The sequence below is a fragment of the Bos mutus genome, chromosome 2 (genome assembly GCF_027580195.1).
Source record: "Bos mutus isolate GX-2022 chromosome 2, NWIPB_WYAK_1.1, whole genome shotgun sequence".
In the NCBI taxonomy this organism is placed as follows: domain Eukaryota; kingdom Metazoa; phylum Chordata; class Mammalia; order Artiodactyla; family Bovidae; genus Bos; species Bos mutus.
The window spans coordinates 17,517,536-17,535,464 of record NC_091618.1 but is presented as its reverse complement, the minus strand read 5'-3'; the positions used below and the strand labels follow the sequence as shown (position 1 = coordinate 17,535,464).

The 17,929-nt window shown below is 41.5% G+C and overlaps 1 protein-coding gene across 2 annotated transcripts in view; it reads left to right on the top strand.

Annotated features, from left to right (window-relative positions):
* Positions 1 to 650: 650 nt before the first annotated feature.
* LOC102273079 (nuclear autoantigen Sp-100) overlaps positions 651 to 17,929 on the top strand; it is a 30,910-nt gene continuing 13,631 nt past the window's right edge. The window contains exons 1-6 of one of the 2 annotated variants that reach the window (XM_070385388.1): positions 651 to 839; positions 9,716 to 9,875; positions 10,969 to 11,137; positions 13,285 to 13,359; positions 14,721 to 14,780; positions 17,200 to 17,349. In XM_070385388.1, the coding sequence (XP_070241489.1) occupies positions 808 to 839; positions 9,716 to 9,875; positions 10,969 to 11,137; positions 13,285 to 13,359; positions 14,721 to 14,780; positions 17,200 to 17,349 (646 nt within the window). In that variant the 5' untranslated portion in view covers positions 651 to 807. The remainder of the gene's footprint in view (positions 840 to 9,715; positions 9,876 to 10,968; positions 11,138 to 13,284; positions 13,360 to 14,720; positions 14,781 to 17,199; positions 17,350 to 17,929) is intronic. The other variant, XM_070385381.1, reaches the window with a different exon arrangement.

Sequence of the window (17,929 nt, the reverse complement as noted above, 5' to 3'; positions counted from 1 at the left end):
ACCACTGAGACCCTGCCCACTGGTAAAGAAGTCCTCATTGGAGTCCTGGGGTCTATCCTGACCACTGTGCATCTTGTTCCTTTGGGGGAAAGAAACATCAGAAGTGAGAGAGAAGGTGGAAACTCCTCCCTTCATCCTCAAATGTTGCTGGGTGAGAACTCTACTCACAACTGGAGGAAGTTACACTTAGGGGCCACGGAGCAGAAACCATTGCTCTAGCGGATGTCTACTTCACCAGCCCTCTGGCTGGATGGGGGGACCTGACTCGGTTGGTCCAGGCTCTCCCACAGGCTGGAGAGAGGATCTGAAGTCTCTGTCTTTCCCTCTTCCCCTGACAACCATCTCAGCAAAGGGGAAGGGGCACACCTGAGTTTGCCCTTGACCCCATACTAAACTCTGAGCCGCCCTGAGAAGGCAGAAGCCTGCAGACAGTTGGGGTCACACAGATATCATTGCTGTCTTTGCACATTCAGGTGGACCCCTGGGGGCTGACCCTGCCCCTCCCTCTGCCCTCCGGCCCCGCGTGTCACTCCTTGTCTTGCATCCCTGGGACCACGTGTGTTGATGGCTGGAAATACCAGGGAGCTGCGGGTGGAGGGAGGGAGCCGGTGTCTGCCAAGCACAGCTCACTGGCAAGTACTTTCACTTCTCTTTGCCCCTCCAAGGGCGGAGCCGCCAGCCCTGGATGAGACCCAGAGCTGACTTCCTGCTCGGGGCTCAGGGCTCCGGCGGCCTCTCAGAACCCAGGCTGGGGAGACTGGAAGAATCGGAGGTCAAGCTCAGGCCCAGGCCAGGCTGGGCGGGAAAATGGCTGGAGAGGGCAGAGAGCTCAGCACCAGGTCAGTCTTTCTCCCACTTCCTTCCGCCTTTCCCTGTGGCCCGGTGCTGTTCAGTGCTGTCTTTGGACTCTGCACTGAACCTTTGCTTTCCACCTGGTGTAGGGGAACCTTCACTTGCCATATAAGGGTGGACAGGAATGTGTGACGAGGAGATGGGATTTCAAACTGCAGCAGGGCGCCTGCTGGTTGAGTCCTGCTGCCACAACACACATGACTGCTTGTTTTGCAACTACTGCTCCGCTGGCCCGTCTGCCTGAAGGCACTTTGTCCTGTATGAGCCTTTGCAGGAAGATTTTATTTTCCTGTGACCCTGTAGCACTCTTGTTTCTCTCAGGTCACCTCTACCTTGACATAAGTCATTTCAAAGAAGGTAGTTTAGAAAACACGAAATTCAGGTAAACCCCTGACTTATTTTGAAGCCCTGGGTGGTGTGGTCCCATGCCTGTCCGGTGGATGGGGTCTCCGTCAGCTCTGATGCTATTTCCACCTCTGGCTGGGGGCTTGGGATCGTCCTCCAGCAATCTTGAGCAAAGAAAGTAAAAGGAAGAGAAAGACGCAAGACTGCACAAGGCTAGCCTAGGCTGAGTGTTTTTATTTTTGCTTTGATATTCTGTTCTGGACTAGGTTTCCTCTACAAGGAAAATCCTATTTTTAGTAATCAGTTCAGAAATAACATTGCTTCATCTATTTAATTTTCTGTTCTTTTAATACAAAAGAAATACATTGTACATTCTGATTCATAAAGTTTCAAACAATATGATAAGAATATAGAGGGGAGAAGTCTCATTCAAGACACATTCTTTTGCATGTGTCTGTCCAGTTTTCCCAACACTATTTATTATAGCAGCTATACTTTCTCCACTGTATCTTCTTTGATCCTTTATTGCAAGTTCAGTTCAGTTCAGTCGCTCAGTCAAGTCCGACTCTTTGTGACCCCATGAATCGCAGCACACCAGGGCTCCCCATCCATCACCAACTCTTGGAGTTTACCCAAACTCATGTCCATCGAGTCGGTGATGCCATCCAGCCATCTCATCCTCTGTTGTCCCCTTCTCCTCCTGTCCCCAATCCCTCCCAGCATCAGAGTCTTTTCCAATGAGTCAACTCTTCTCATGAGGTGGCCAAACTATTGGAGTTTCAGCTTCAACATTAGTCCTTCCAATGAATATTCAGGACTGATCTCCTTTAGGATGGACTGGTTGGATCTCCTTGCAGTCCAAGGGACTCTCAAGAGTCTTCTCCAACACCACAGTTCAAAAGCATCAATTCTTCGTCACTCAGCTTTCTTCACAGTCCAACTCTCACATCCATCCATGACCACTGGAAAAATCATAGCCTTGACTAGACAGACCTTTGTTGGCAAAGTAATATCTCTGTTTTTTAATATGCTACCTAGGTTGGTCATAACTTTCCTTCCAAGGAGTAAGTGTCTTTTAATTTCATGGCTGCAATCACCATCTGCAGTGATTTTGCAGCCCAGAAAAATTAAGTCTGACACTGTTTCCACTGTTTCGTCATCTATTTCCCATGAAGTGATGGGACCGGATGCCACGATCTTCGTTTTCTGAATGTTGAGCTTTAAGCTAACTTTTTCACTCTCCTCTTTTACTTTCATCAAGAGGCTTTTGAGTTCCTCTTCACTTTCTGCCATAAGGGTGGTGTCACCTGCATATCTGAGGTTATTGATATTTCTCCCGGCAATCTTGATTCCAGCTTGTGCTTCATCCAGCCCAGCATTTCTCATGATGTACTCTGCATATAAGTTAAATAAGCAGGGTGACAATATACAGCCTTGATGTACTCCTTTTCCTATTTGGAACCAGTCTGTTGTTCCATGTCCAGTTCTAACTGTTGCTTCCTGACCTGCATACAGGTTTCTCAAGAGGCAGGTCAGGTGGTCTGGCATGCCCATCTCTTTCAGAATTTTCCACAGTTTATTGTGATCCACACAGTCAAAGGCTTTGGCATAGTCTTAACTGTCCATATATGTGTGGGTTTATTTCTGGCTTCTCAATTCTATGCCATTGGTATATGTGTCTGTTTTTCTGCTGTTTTGATTAATATGGCTTTGCAATAACTTTGAAATCAGGGCTTGTAATATCTCCAGCTTTGCTGTTTTTCTCAGGATTACTTTGACTCTTCTGGATCTTCTGTGGTTCCACGTAGATTTTAGGATTTTTGTTCTATTTCTATAAAAAATGTGACTGGGATTTTGATAGGGATTGCACTGAAATCTGTGGATTGCCTTAGGTAATCAAACACAAAATATCTGTCTGTCTTCACTTTCAGCAATGTCTTATAGTTTTCAGTGTACAGGTCTTCTATCTCTTTTGCTACCTTTATTCCCAGGTATTTTGCTGTTTTTGTTGGATACAAATGGGATTGTTTTCTTAATTTCTCTTTCTACTAGCTCATTGTTAGTGTACAGAAATACAACAGACTTTTGTATATTGATTTTATGCCCTGCAACTCTACTGTATTTGCTTATTTCCAGTCATTTTTTGGTGATGTCTTTAGGGTTTTCTATATATAAAACTATGTCATATGCAAATAGTGATGGTTTTACTTCTTCCTTTCCAATTTGGAGGACTTTTGTTTCTTTTTCTTACTTAATCAATCTAGCTATGGTTTCCAGTACTATGTTGAATAAGAGCAGCAAGAGGAGGCATCCTTGTCTTGTTCCTAATCTTAGAGGGCTAGCTTTCAGTTTTTCACTTTTGAATATGATATTAGCTGTGGGTTTGACATGCACAGCCTTTATTATGTTGAGGAACATTCCTTTTATACACATTTTATTGAGAATTTTTGTCATAAATGGGTGTTGTCTTCTCAAATGCTTTTCTGTGTCTATTCAGATAATCATATGATTTTTTGTCTCTCATTTTGTTAATATGATGTATCACTTTGATTGATTTGTGGATATTGAACCATTCTTGCATTCCTGGAATAAATCCCACTATCTCACACCATACACAAAAACCAAAGTGGGTCAAAGAGTTGAATGCAAGACCAGAAAGCACACAACTTCTAGGCCAAAAGAGGCAGTACACTTTTTGACATTGGTTTTAGCATTACCTTTCTGGATATGTTCCCTCAGGCAAGGGAAACAAAAGCAAAAATAAACAAATGGAGCTATATCAAACTAAAAAGTTTCTGCACAGCAAGGGAAGCCATCGACAAAATGAAAATGAATCTGTCAAACAGAGAAAATATTTGCAAATCATATATCTAATAAGGGGTGAAATGCATAAAGAACTCATACAATCATACAACAAAAACAAACAACCTGATTAGAAATTGGACAGAACTAAATAGACATTTTTTCCAAAGGGGGCATAAAGATCGCCAACAGACATACAAAAAAAATAAGTGTTCAAAATCACTAATCGTTGGGGAGATGCAAATTAAAACTACAATGAGATGTCGACTCACACCTGTTAGAATGACTATTATTGAAAAGGCAAGAAATAACAAGAGTAGAGAGGATGTAGATAAAAGGGAACACTATACTGTTGATAGGAATATGAACTGGTGCAGCCACTGTGGAAAACAGTATTAAGACTCCTTAAAAAATTAAGAATTGAATTATCATATGATCCAGCTATTCCAATTGTACTTATTTATCTGAAGAATTAAAAAATACATTTTAAAAGTAATATTAACCACTTCATATGTTCACTGAAGCATTATTTACAACAGTCAAGATATGAAACAAAGTTCTCATTAATAAATAAATGCATAAAGACGTAGCATACATATACAATGGAATACTATTCAGTCATGAAAGGATGAAACTTTGCCAGCCATGACAACATGGATGGACTTTGAGCATATTATGCCAAGTGAAACAGGTCAGATGGAGAAACACAAATACCATATGATTTCATTCATATGTGGGATATAAAAGAAATGAAAAAAAAAATAAATGAACAAACCAAATCAAACAAAAACAAACACATAGATACAGAGAACAGTTATTGAAGCTTTCAACCCCAATCCTTTTAGAGTTGTGGGTATAACTTTAAGATCTTCTATGCATTTACATATATAATTCATTTTCCTAAATATATAATTTGTGCTCTCATTTTTAATAAAAGACTATATTGTATATGCTTTTAAGTATTTTTCATTTTTATTCACTTTAATGTTAAGAATATTAGAGATTTTTCACCTTTATAATTATGTGGCTCTACCTTAGACTCTAGAAGGGACTCTTTTTCTTGCCTTTTTTAGCTTCTAGAGGCTCCCTGCATTCATTGGCTCAGAGCCCCTTCTTCCATCTTCAAATCCAGCAACATAGCATCACCAAATCTTCTTCTGACTAACTTTTCTGCCTTCTTCTTATCCTTATAAAGATTCCTGTGAATATTTTGGGCTCATCTAAATAATCCGAAATAATCTAATCTTCCCCTCTCAAGATCTTTAACTTCATTTTCAGTTGAAGTAAAATTGACATATATTATTATATTAGTTCCAGGTGTACAACGTAAAGACTGAATATTTTGTATACATTTGTATATATTGCAAAATAATTATCACAATAAGTCTGTTAACATTCATCACTATGCTTAGTCACAAAATTTTTTATTGTGATGGGAACTTTTAAGTTCTACTCTCCTGCTGCTGCTGCTAAGTCGCTTCAGTCGTGCCCGACTCCCAGCGACCCCATGGACGGTGGCCTACCAGGCTCCTCCATCCATGGGATTTTCCAGGCAAGAGTACTGGAGTGGGATGCCATTGCCTTCTCCGTCTACTCTCCTAGCAACTTTCAAATATGCAGTACAGTATTGTCATCTGTAGTCACTATGCTGCTGTAGCTTATATCCTCAGGAGTTACCTATTTTATAACTATTGTTCTGTCGCTAAGTGGTATCCAATTCTTTGTGACCCCAGGGGTTTCAGCATGCCAGGCTCCTCTATCCTTCACTGTCTTCCAGTTTGCTCAAATTCATCATGTCAATTGAGTCGGTAATGCTATCTAACCATCTCATTCTCTACTGCCCCCTTCTTCTTTTGCCTTCAGTCTTTCCCAGCATCAGAGTATTTTCCTGTGAGTCAGCTCTTTGCATCAGGTGGCCAAAGTATTAGACCTTCACCGTGAGTCCTTCCAATGAATATTTAGTACTGATTTCCTTTAGGATTGACTGGTTTGATCTCCTTGCAGGCCAAGGGACTCGAGAGTCTTCTCCAACACCACAGTTCAAAAGCATCATTTCTTCAGTGCTCAGCCTTCTTGATGCTCCAACTCTCACATCTATATATGACTACTGGAAAAATCATAGCTTTGACTGTACAGACTTTTATCTGCAAAGTAATGTCTCTGCTTTTTAATTTGCTGTCTACGTTGATCATAGTTTTTCTTCCAAGGAGCAAGCATCTTTTAATTTCATGGCTGCAGTCACCATTTGCAGTGATTTTGGAGCCCCCAAAACATAAAATCTGCCACTGTTTCCATGTTTCCCCATCTATTTGCCGTGAAGTGATGGGACCAGATGCCATGATCTTTGTTTTTTCAATGTCGAGTTTTAAGCCAGCTTTTTCACTCTCCTCTTTCACCCTCATCAAGAGGCTCTTTAGTTCCTCTTCGTTTTCTGCCATAAGGGTGGTGTCATCTGCATATCTGAAGTTATTGATTTTTCTCCCCGAATCCTCAATTCCAGCTTGTGCTTCATCCAGCCCAGGATTTCACATGATGTATTCTGCATATAAGTTAAATAATCAGGGTGACAATACACAGCCTGGATGTACTCCTTTCCCAATTTGGAACCAATCCATTGTTCCATGTCCAATTCTAACTGTTGCTTCTTGATCCGCATACAGGTCAATGATATAGAATAGAAATCTAGAAACAGTCTAGAATAGAAAAATCCAGAACAAGACCCATGCTTATACTATAAATTGCTTTCTGAATTTTTATTAACTTGGGGTAGGCAGAGATTTCCTAGATAGTACATGTAAGTCACTAACCACACACACACACACACACACTGATAGACTGGATCATAAAAATTAAAACGTTCTCTGCATCAGAAGACATGGTTAAGAGAATGAAATTCAAGCCACAGACTTGGGAGAAAATGTTCACAATACGTAGATCAGCTGAAACACTTCTACCCATAACATATAACAAATTCCTATGCATGAGTAAGTGGAAGACACCCAGTAATATAAATGGATAATGGGCCAAAGGCTTTGCCACTCCACAAAGGAAGATGTATAAATTGCCAATGAATTGCTAACCATATGAATATGTGCATAACATTATTAGTCATTTTAAATAGAAGTTAATACTGAAATGAGATACCACATCACACATACTAGGATGGCTAAATTAGAAAGGCCATTTATAACAGAAGTTTAAAAACAGTTTGGTAGTTTTCTTTTAATGATTAAACATACTCTTATACAATGACTCAACAATTTCATTTCTAATCATTGACCCAAAAGAAATGAAAACAACTTGCTACCAAAAGATCTGTACAAGAACAGCAGTTTTATTCATTCTAGTTCCAGACTGGAATCAACTCAAAATGTCTTTCGGAAGGAAAGTGAATGAACAGATTGTGCTAGATCCACACAATAAAATATCCTCAACAATAAGAGAAACAAACTTCTATTCATCCAACAATATGGATGACGAGCAGAAGTCAGACACAAAGCACATGTGATGTATTATTTTCATGTATATTAAGTCAGGTAACAGATAAAATTAACATATGGGGACAGAAAGGACAGTGCTGCTTCCCTCTGAGAGGCTGTCTGGGTATAAGTGCTCAGGATGCAAGCTGAGGGGTATAGGGTGTGCTGTTCTCTTCCTCATTTTTCAAATAACACATCAGCTTTCCACACCATGTCTCCCTTGGGATCTCTACTGCCCCACCAGGGTTCTGCAGGACATACTGGCTGCTTTCCTGACCTCTGGGAGCATACTCCACCTTAAACAGTGATTAGCAATCCTCTGGCCACTTTTCATCTTACAGATTTTGGTAGAAATCTCTCATCTGCTCATTGCCTCCTGCCATTCTCCTTGTCATTGTGAATCCAACCCCTTTATTAAAATTTTAGTGGGGGCTTAATAAAAGAGAAGATAAGTGTTTCTCTTCAATCTGAGATCTTTAAGTAGAAATTTTTTCTTGAAAAACTCAACACAGTAATGTGACATTACTTTTCCCTGATGATTTTGGGTACTAGTAAGTGACAATAATTCTCTTTTGATTTGACTAAGAAAGCTAACATTTAAAATGGGTCTTCATAACATTTAAAAATGTGAAATGTTGATTAAACATAAATATCAGACCTATATAACAACTAAGAACCAAATTATAGACTCAGGTTTAAAATTAAGTTTTGAAGGAAAGAACTGCTAGGAAAGAACTGCTATTTTTAAAATTGAGATGTCTAAAAACATTCACTTCATATTGCAATAGCACAGAGAAATTTATATTAGCACATAGTAGAAGTCCCAGGAGAAATGATTGATATTCTTGTGAAATTCCCAGTTTATACCTTATTATATTATTATGAAAACATCTTATCATTTATGAACCAGTTTCTAACATAGGATGAAATTTCTTTTTTTTAATTTAAAAAGCATGTTAATTGAAGTATAGTTTATTTACAATGTTGTGGTCATGATTCAGTTATACATACATATATTGTTTTTCGTATTCTTTTCTACTATGATTTATCACAGGATATTGAATACAGTTCCATGTGCTATACAGTAGGACCTTCTTGTTTATCCATCCTATATGTAACTGTTTGCATCTGCTAATCCAAAACTCTCAATCAATCGTTCCCTCACCCCTCCTTCCCCTTGGCCACTGCAAGTCTGCTCTCTATGTCTGTGAGTCTGCTTCTGTTTTGTAAATAAGTTCATTTATGCCGTATTTTAGATTTTACATGATATTTTAGATATCATATGATGTTTGTCTTTCTCTTTCTGACTTACTTCATTGAATATGATAATCTCCAGGTCTATCCACGCTGCTGCAAATGCTATTGTCACTCTTTTCATGACTAAGTAGTATTCCATCCATTCCATAAGTACCACATCTTCTTTATCCCTCTGTCGATGGACGTCTAGGATTTGTCCACACCGTGGCTGTTGTGAATAGTACTGCTGTGAACATGGGCTGCATGTATCTTTTTGAGCTGTGGTTATGTCTGGGTATGACCAGGAGTGGGATTGCCAGATCACGTGACAACTCTGTTTTTAGTTTTTTAAAGAAGCTCCATGTTGTTTTCCATAGTGGTTGCACCAACTTACATTTCCACCAACAGTGCAGAAGGTTTACCTTTCCTCCACACCTTCTTCAGCATTTGCTATTTGTAGACATTTTTAACAGTGGCCACCCTGACCAGTGTAAGGAGGTACCTCATTATAGTTTTTTTTTTTTAACTTTACAATATTGTATTAGTTTTGCCAAATATCAAAATGAATCCACCACAGGTATACATGTGTTCCCCATTTCTCTAATAATTAGCGATGTTGAGCAGCCTTTCATGGGCCAGTTGGCCATCTGTAGGATGGTGTTTCTCTTAATAGCTCTATGCAGAGGGGAGATACTATTTTTTATCTTTCTGTGGTTTATTTTCTCTTAGTTAATAAAGAAACATTTTCAAGGTTAAATTTTTATTTCATTGTTTTTCACTTTTTTGTTTACTCTATTTGGGTTTTGTTACAATTTTTTTTAAAAAATTTATTAAAATAGTGTACCAGGTAAGTGATATATATATAACTGGTCTCTACTCAGGATGAGTATCTTACATGTGTTTGTTCTTTGCAACCTGTCCTTTATATGCAAAATCTTACAGCTTCCATAAGCATCTCATAATCTGGATGACTGTTTTCACATGGTATCCTTCCTCCCTAGGATGTCCTTAGAAGATCAGAACATAGACAACAGGCTCTTTGAGACTGTATTCAGGCACTTCAAAAGACACAAGGTGCAGATTTCAAATGCGATAAAAAAGACATTTCCTTTCTTTGAAGGCCTCCATGACAACGAACTCATCACCAGTAAAATGTATGAAGTAAGTGAAGTTTATCACATCATAATCTGGTAAACTGGCCTGAAACTAGGTTAACTTTCACATCCTGGACCCAAATATCAGGGTATGACTAGCCATCTGAAGAGTCTCCAGTGAGAGGGGGACATTTCCAAGTAGTGATGCAAGTGATCCTAAAAGGCAGAAAGGGAAGAGAGAGCAGAAACAGGCATCACTGAAGGCAGTCCTGTCTCTAACTGAAGGGGTGGTACTCGTAGTGAACACAGGAGTCAGGGTGAATAACATTGGAGACAGGCTGGATCTGAAGTGGGTGTTCTTTGCAGATATTTACTACCTTGTAGGAATGCACACAATACAGCATAAATTAAATTAATGTCAATGAACTGATGAATAAATTTAATTTATTGATTTGATAAAAATCATAATTGACAGAGCATTTCTTTTCAATGAATATCAATTTAAATAGTTAGATCTGAAAACATTAAAACCCACTGAGACAGTGTCGTGTGAGAGCAAATTTGGGAGTAGATGCAGGATTTTCTTTCTCCAACAGTTTTCAGTTTTCTTTTTTTCTGGTATTCTTGAGTCTTGGAATTTGAGTTAATTTTAGCAATAGGTGTTTCTGGAGTTACAGAGATGCAAGTCTCAGTTTGACCTACAGATATGCTTTCAAACTGTGGCCAAGTTCACAAAATGGAGCACTGTCCCCTGGCTTCCTTGAGCTCTTCCAGGCCAAGTCAGGATTGGTGAAGGGGCAGGAGTTGTCCAGTCAACAGAATAGTGGCTCGTCACCTGCCAAGTCTATTCCTCAAAGAGTTGACCAGGGTCTTAGCTACATATTCATTAACTTTGAACCCACTTTTAATCTTCAGAATTGTGCCTTCTTACATCTAATGTAAGTTACGATGAGGAGATCAGATTCACAAATGGATAGTTTTAAGAAGAGAGGATTTATTGTTTTGCTTAGTAGCCATACAAATATACAGAAATTCTAAACTTCTATGTGAAAAGATACCTATTTATGGAAATTGGAATACATTAACTTGAAATCTCTTTCTAGGGCTCTCTTGTAATGTGCAAGTCTGTATTTCTATTTTTCCCATTCAATGTTTTTAAGGACTGTCAAGATTCTTGTAGAAACCTGGTCCCTGTATCAAGAGTGGTGTACAAAGTTCTCAGTGAGCTGGAGAAGACGTTTAACCCGTCGCTTCTGGAAGCTGTGTTCAGTGAGGTCAACATGCAGGAATATCCTGATTTAAATAACATTTATAAAAGCTTCGAAAAAGGTAATTATCTTATTATCTACCTTTTGATGTTCAAGGTCAATTTTGATCAACAAGTATATAATAAGCTCCCATCACGTGTCATAATTAGTGCTGAGCAGTGGGGATATATCAGGTAAAAAAACACGCATACCCTAAGTCTTCTCAGGGCTCATGTTATAATGGCTATGGTACAACACCCACCTGGAAGCCTGCTTAACTAGGCACTTAGACTCACAGGAGGACCAGAGCCACAGTGCCATCCGATTTAGATAGAAAGACAAATGAAAGGCCAGCCGTGGTCTACACAGCAGTCCACACAGTTGACTACTACCCAGTTTAAGCTTAGCTGTGGGTGCAGGATCCATCCTGGAGTAGCAGCACCATGTCTACGGGCATCAAAAATTCAACAACTCTGTAGTTATAACTTTCAGGGACCCCATGAGAGACAAGAGTCACCGCTCTGAAGGAAGACCCAAGAATAGTCCATAGAGAGTCCCATCCAGTCTACACACAATTTACCACTCACGTGTCATTTTTTTAACCTTAAACCCAGGATTGGCCTAGTAACACAGACAAGAGTTCACCTTCATCAGATTTTCAAAGTAATTAACTGACTGTTAACTCAAGATCAAATTTGCCCTTCAGGAGAAATGGTTTTATTTAACTTGCTCCACAAAGGAGTAAAACAAAACGTTGCTTAAATACCATAAAACCTACTGCTCTGCAGTCTATTTTTGATGCTACACAAAACTAAAGCTTTGGTTCACCACTTTTTCCTGAGAAAGCACTGCTTATACCTGGTACTATGTAAGGAAGGTGTCCTGCCAAGATTTTTTTGTTTTGACTTCACACGAAAAATTTGGTCTCAACTAAGACTTCCCAAGAGTGATGGAGATTTCACAGGAAAAATGACTCTCTGAACCTAGGAGAGAGGGTGCTATGGGAACAGGCACAGAGTGAGAAGGGTTCTAGAGTTTCTGGAAAAGGACACAGTCAAGTGGTGTCACTCAGAGTGAGAAGCAGACTGGGGGAGCTGACTCCAGAGGGACGTGTTTGAAAAAAAGATCTTGAAAGGTCTTAAATCTAAAGGTAAGCAATTTGACAGTAAAGAGATACTACAGGCATTGCCCCAGGAGGAGCCCCTGCCATTAGCCCTGGGGCAGCCCAGGCTTACCATCCCTTCCCTGGATTCACAGCAGAGACCTACCCTCTAGGATCCCTGGTTTACTTCCTTCTTCCAACATTTGCCAGGTCATCTGGCTCAGACAGTAAAAGCATCCGCCTACAATGCAGGAAACCCAGGTTCAATCCCTGGGACGAGAAGATCTCCTGGAGGAGGAAATGGCAACCCACTCCAGTATTCTTGCCTAGAAAATCCCATGGACTGAGAAACCTGGTGGGCTGCAGTCCATGGGGTCGCAAAGAGTCAGACACGACTGAGCGACTTCACTTTCACTTTTCACCTTTCACTTTCTACATGCAGGGGCTCTGGGCTGGCGTCGCGTTCTTGTTAGCAGTCTCATGGGTCCCTGGTCCAGGAGTCATGGGGACTTCCTGCAGCGCTGTAATAGGCATTCCCTGCTTGCAGCTTCAGAGTGTCCTTCTTGTGTCCTGGGATCTGGGGCACCCCCAAGGAGGTGTCTAGAGTTCCTCCCGTATCTACTGGTTTGTCTCTTTGCAATCCACTCCTCCCCCAGGACCCAATGAACCCAACTTTCCTCTTATCTAGCACCATCTTTAAAGCTTTGGGGCTTTCTCTTTTATACACACAGATCTCTCTAGGATCCTAGCCCTTCTCCAGAGGAAATCTGTTTCTTTCTTACAGTTTGAACAGTTCAATACACACATTTCACTTCCCTTAGTTATGTAAACATGTGTCATCCTCACGGTGTGACGTTTATAATACATGACCGACAGCCTCAGGATGTTCCCATGACTCTTTTATCCTTACATTCAAGTGGCTCATTTCTGTGCAGAGAACATAACTGCTCCCTTGCTCGGGTTTCTCTTTTCTGTCCAAGGATGATGGGGGAACTTTATCATGAAGGTTGGGATCCACTAATCTCTGAGTGACCCAAGAGCTGGAAATTTCTAAATGTGCAATTCTGAGATGATGTTCCTGGTCTCTAGTGGAGATCTCTAATTGTCTTCTCTCTCCCTCTCTTCAGTGATCCAAGAGAAAATTAATTATGAAGAAAGTAATGGACAAAAGAGGCCTGCCATCCAACTGAGCCTTGAGCAAGGTGATTGAGACCAAGCGCAAAGAGGAAAAGGAGAAGGGGAGGTGGAGGTCCGAGTCCTGAGCAAAGGTTGGGAATCAGGGAAGAAATGTTGAGGGACCACGGAGAAGGCAGGGAAGGGTGTTTGTATGAGCACCTAACCAGAGGCTGAGTCCTCGAGGACTGGCTGTAACAAAAGGCTGTTGCCCCAAATACCAAGACAAAGAAAGAGGAACCCAGGGTGTCATTAGCCATATTTAAACAGAAGGACTGCCTGGAAGTCACTGTGATTTAGAAAGAATCCTATAGAAGATCAATGTGAAGGTGTGATGGGCTAAGCACTATGGGCCCAAGGTCAATGTGAAAGAGAAGGCCCTTCATGATGGCAGAAGAAAGGATCGATTTAAATGTGGGGGAGGTTGTTCAAGAGCAGAATATTCAAGGAAAAAGGCAGTCATATAGATTCAGAGTAAGGGAGTGGTAGAGATGTGGAAGAGGAGATGTGGGTGTTTGAGAGAAAGGGGAGAATAAGAAGGTAGCTACTTCCTACCCCAGGGCATCTTCTCAATCCAAGGATTGAACCCAAGTCTCATGTCTCCTGCACTGGCCAGTGGGTTTTTTTGTTTTTTTATTTTTTTACCACTAGTACCACCTGGGAGATAGGGAAATACATAAAGACGGAAAGATACAGAAAAAAAGAAAACAAGTGCTGGGGAAAGTGGAGGAGAATCAGACGTTGAATCCTCATGGGGAGGCCAACAGAATAGATTAAACAGATCCTGTACAGGGAGGGAGTGGAGGAACAGAGGGTGGGGAAGAGACTCCAGGACTGTGCAGGAACGTCACTAGTCATGGATAGCTCTGGGGACCAAGGCAGGTTCACTCTGGCTGTAGGAGTCAAGATAAACCATTGCTAGTCACTGAATGGCTGGTGGAGGTCGCATGAGGAGATGGCCTGTCTGAGGCACTTTCAACCAGAGGTGAAGCTGATCCCAGTCTCTAGGATCTGACACACCTGTTAGTTGGAATTTCCCAGATGGTCCAGATGGTCTCCATCTAGACATCTGTAGAAGAAAGAAAAAGAAAGAAAGTGAAGTCACTCAGTCATGTCAGACTCTTTGCGACCCCATAGACTGTAGCCTACCAGGCTCCTCAGTCCATGGAATTTTCTAGGCAAGACTACTGGAGTGGGTTGCCATTTCCTTCTCCAGGGGATCTTCCTGACCCAGGGATTGAACCCAGGCCTCCTGCATTGCAGGCAGACACTTTACTGTCTGAGCCACCAATCTTCAACTTCATCTTTATCAAGACTAAAAAGGGATAAGGGAAAATAGCATAGCTAATACTCCAGTTTCTGAAATAAACTTTTCCTTTCTGCCCCCTAGGAACTGGTGGTCATTCCAGCCCAACCTCCTCTTCACAGGCAGTTCCCTTGTCTCATGATGGTCTGTTCCTGGAAACTGTTGTGTGATCTTTTGGTGTCATATCCCATTTGGGGATGTGCTATGAAGCTTGCTTCTTTGTGTTACTGACTGCACAGAATTGTCAGTCTTTGCATCTGCATTTTCTCCAAGGATTTAGACAACAGAGTCTTAGTTCTCTGAGTTGCCCGGGAGGGTCACTCCTTCCACTCCTTAAACACACTTGTTGCCAATCCCTGAAGGCTCTGGGCCTGGACATTTGGCCTAGTCGTCTGGCTTCGCAGTGTTCTGCTCTGTCCTGCTTGGTCTGGCAGCGACCTCAGTACTTTGATGTCACATCCAGCAGAGGCCAGTGCTACAACCAGAGTGACGGGGTTGGGGGTGGGGGGGTGGCGGGCAGAAGGTGGGAGGGAGAAGCAGGTGATGGGTGATCCTCGGGGGGAAGGGTTCTTCCTCTGCTAGTCCCTCACATGGACCATGGACACCACATGACCCCCATACAAACCCTCTCCCATCATACCTGGGACAGAGACCAGGAGCTGCCCTCCAAACACCAGACAGGCCTCCAAGAAACATGTTTTGGTATTTTTACAACCAGTAACCACTATTTACAACACTTGACCTCCATTAATCCATAGCACTCTTAATAATGATACTAAATTAATAAGATTAATATCAGTTTAAGACATTAACCATAATGATTTCAGTTTTTCAGATCAGTCACAATATTCCAAATAGTGATACAGACAATAGTTTATTTAACCACCTCAAAAATCCCAAAATGAGGTATATAACATCCTCATTTTTCAGACAAGAAAGAATCAGCTTAGAGAGTTTGGTTATTTGTACAAGTTAACCCAGCTGAGAATCAGAATTGAGTGCTGCTGTGTGCAACGTCACAGCAGGAATTCAGGGGCCCGTGGCCTGGCTTCAGATTCTGCTTCGAGATGTTGGGGTAGTGGTCATTCATTGTTCCTCAGTTTCACTGTCTGTAAAATGGACATGGTAATAGTAGCTACTTCAGAGGGTGAGGATTTTAAGCAAGTTCTGTCATATAAAGCGCTCACAAGCTTGCCTGAGGCTGCGTCAGTGTGTCTATGCATTTGCTATTATTACTACATTTAATCAGCATCATTGTTTGGGTCTGGTGCAGAGTCCAAGCTTTTAACCATTACAGTGACCATTCCAGTGAAAAAAGCAACACCTACTCCTGACCCAGAAAAATAAATTGAAAGGCACAGTCTCCCCACCCACAGAGCACACTAGCCTATAATAAATTTCATGTCTTTCTTCCATGAGTTTCCTTTGAAAATTAGTAATGTAGAAGAGTCTCAGGGAACTTCTCACACCGTGGAAAGTCCTTATTATATAGCTTCCAGTTGGGATAGATTATTTAAGGAGGGATGTTCTAAGTTATTATTACATTTTTATAAAGGAAAAAAAAACTTTTCAAGTGATTACTGAAAACATAGTTATACATTTATTAAAAAGTTATACATTTATTATAAAGTGACATTTATTCAAAAAGTTAACATTTAAGAATATAAAAAAACACAACATGCATGAATCCATACTCTTAGCTGTTCATCTACTAGTGCAGCTGTCCAAGAGTCTTACCCAAGAAGAAGGGCTGACATACCCAGATGAGAGGAGAGCTGTGTCTCACATCCCCCTCACCCCAAGCGGAGGCTCCCAATCCTGAGGATGTGGCACAGAATAGGCACCAGGGCCCACAGTCTATATTAAAACTTTGGGAAATAATTTTAAATCACGTTTTACATTAATTAATTTGTTTACAAAAGTAGCACTAAATGAAAAAAATTGCACTGAAAAATATGTCTATGTGTTCATACATTATTGAGGCTGGAAGGGACAGAGTGGGAGGGGTTGATGGAATCAGTGAGGACCAGAGATGGTTGCCATGGAGGAAGGGCGTGTGTGCTGGTCCTGGGTGGTTTGCCGGGGGATTCAGTCCTTCCCCTCCCCTGCTCTGCTCGGCCCTCTGTCTCTGGCCACTGGCCCCTGCAGACTTGTTTGTCAGCTCCCCTTGCTGCTGACTCCCTGCTGGGTTCCTAGCATGGAGACCCTGGCAGGAGAGTGGGAGTAAGGGAGGAGCCGGATGTTTCTCCATCACTGCCTCCAGCCGCAGCTCAGCCTTGACTGCACCTTCCACGAAGCAGGCAAATCATGGTCCAGCCTCTGCCTGCCCAGCGACCTCAGCCCGTGATCTCATCCTCTATCCCTCCCGTAGCTTCCTGTTGACTTTTCTTTATGTTGTCACATTCTTCCCCTTGGTCTTCTGTCCTCTTCCATCAGCTGTGTAGCCAATCCCTGGATTAAATTCCCTCTGCTTTAAAAGCTTAGAGTGGTTTATATCTTCCTGTTGGATGCTGATGGATGTGAGAGGAAAAAAAAAATTTTGATGAATCAAAACATGATTTAGGTATGACCCCGCGTGAAAATGGACTCTCGGATCACCTCAGTGAAACAGAGCAGATGAATGCGAAGATGAAAGATAGAACCAGTGACCAAAATGGTGCTCTAGAAAGCCAACAAGCAAATGAACAATGTGCCCAAGAGTCTGAACCAGCAGGTAAGACCGACTGACTGGGCTTGACAAGTGTGGAGGGGAACAGGCAAATGGAGGGACTTGGTGTTTTGGACAATGGCACAGGTGAAGCCTTTGGTGATGATTAGAATGCTTGAGATGAAGAAAACGTAGAAAGACAAAATTGGTATAGAAGAGACATACACCAGTCGTGTCAATAATTAAGAAGCGAAAGGTAGGAAGTATAATAGAGAGTGGATAAGCTGAGCAGCTAGGTAGAGGACAGCAGGGCCAGGCCTTGGATGAGGCAGGGAGACCCTTTCTTATGAGATGTGAGGACCATCTCATTCTAGGCACCTTCTTTGCCTCAACTCTAGACGCTGCTGGGTCCTGTGGGACACTGACTTAAAATGTAGAGAAAAGAGCATGCATAAATAAAAATACAAAGAAAAATGAATACCAAAAAAATAGGGGGGAAATGGAGGAAGCACCCAAAGAGAGCTCCACAGAGAGAGGATGAGTAAAGAGCAATGTGGACCAAGCATAGAGGAAGGAGAGAAAGGGAGACACTGCTGGTTTGAGGAGGCAGTCATCAGAATGGAGGCACAGGGGCTGTTCCTAACAC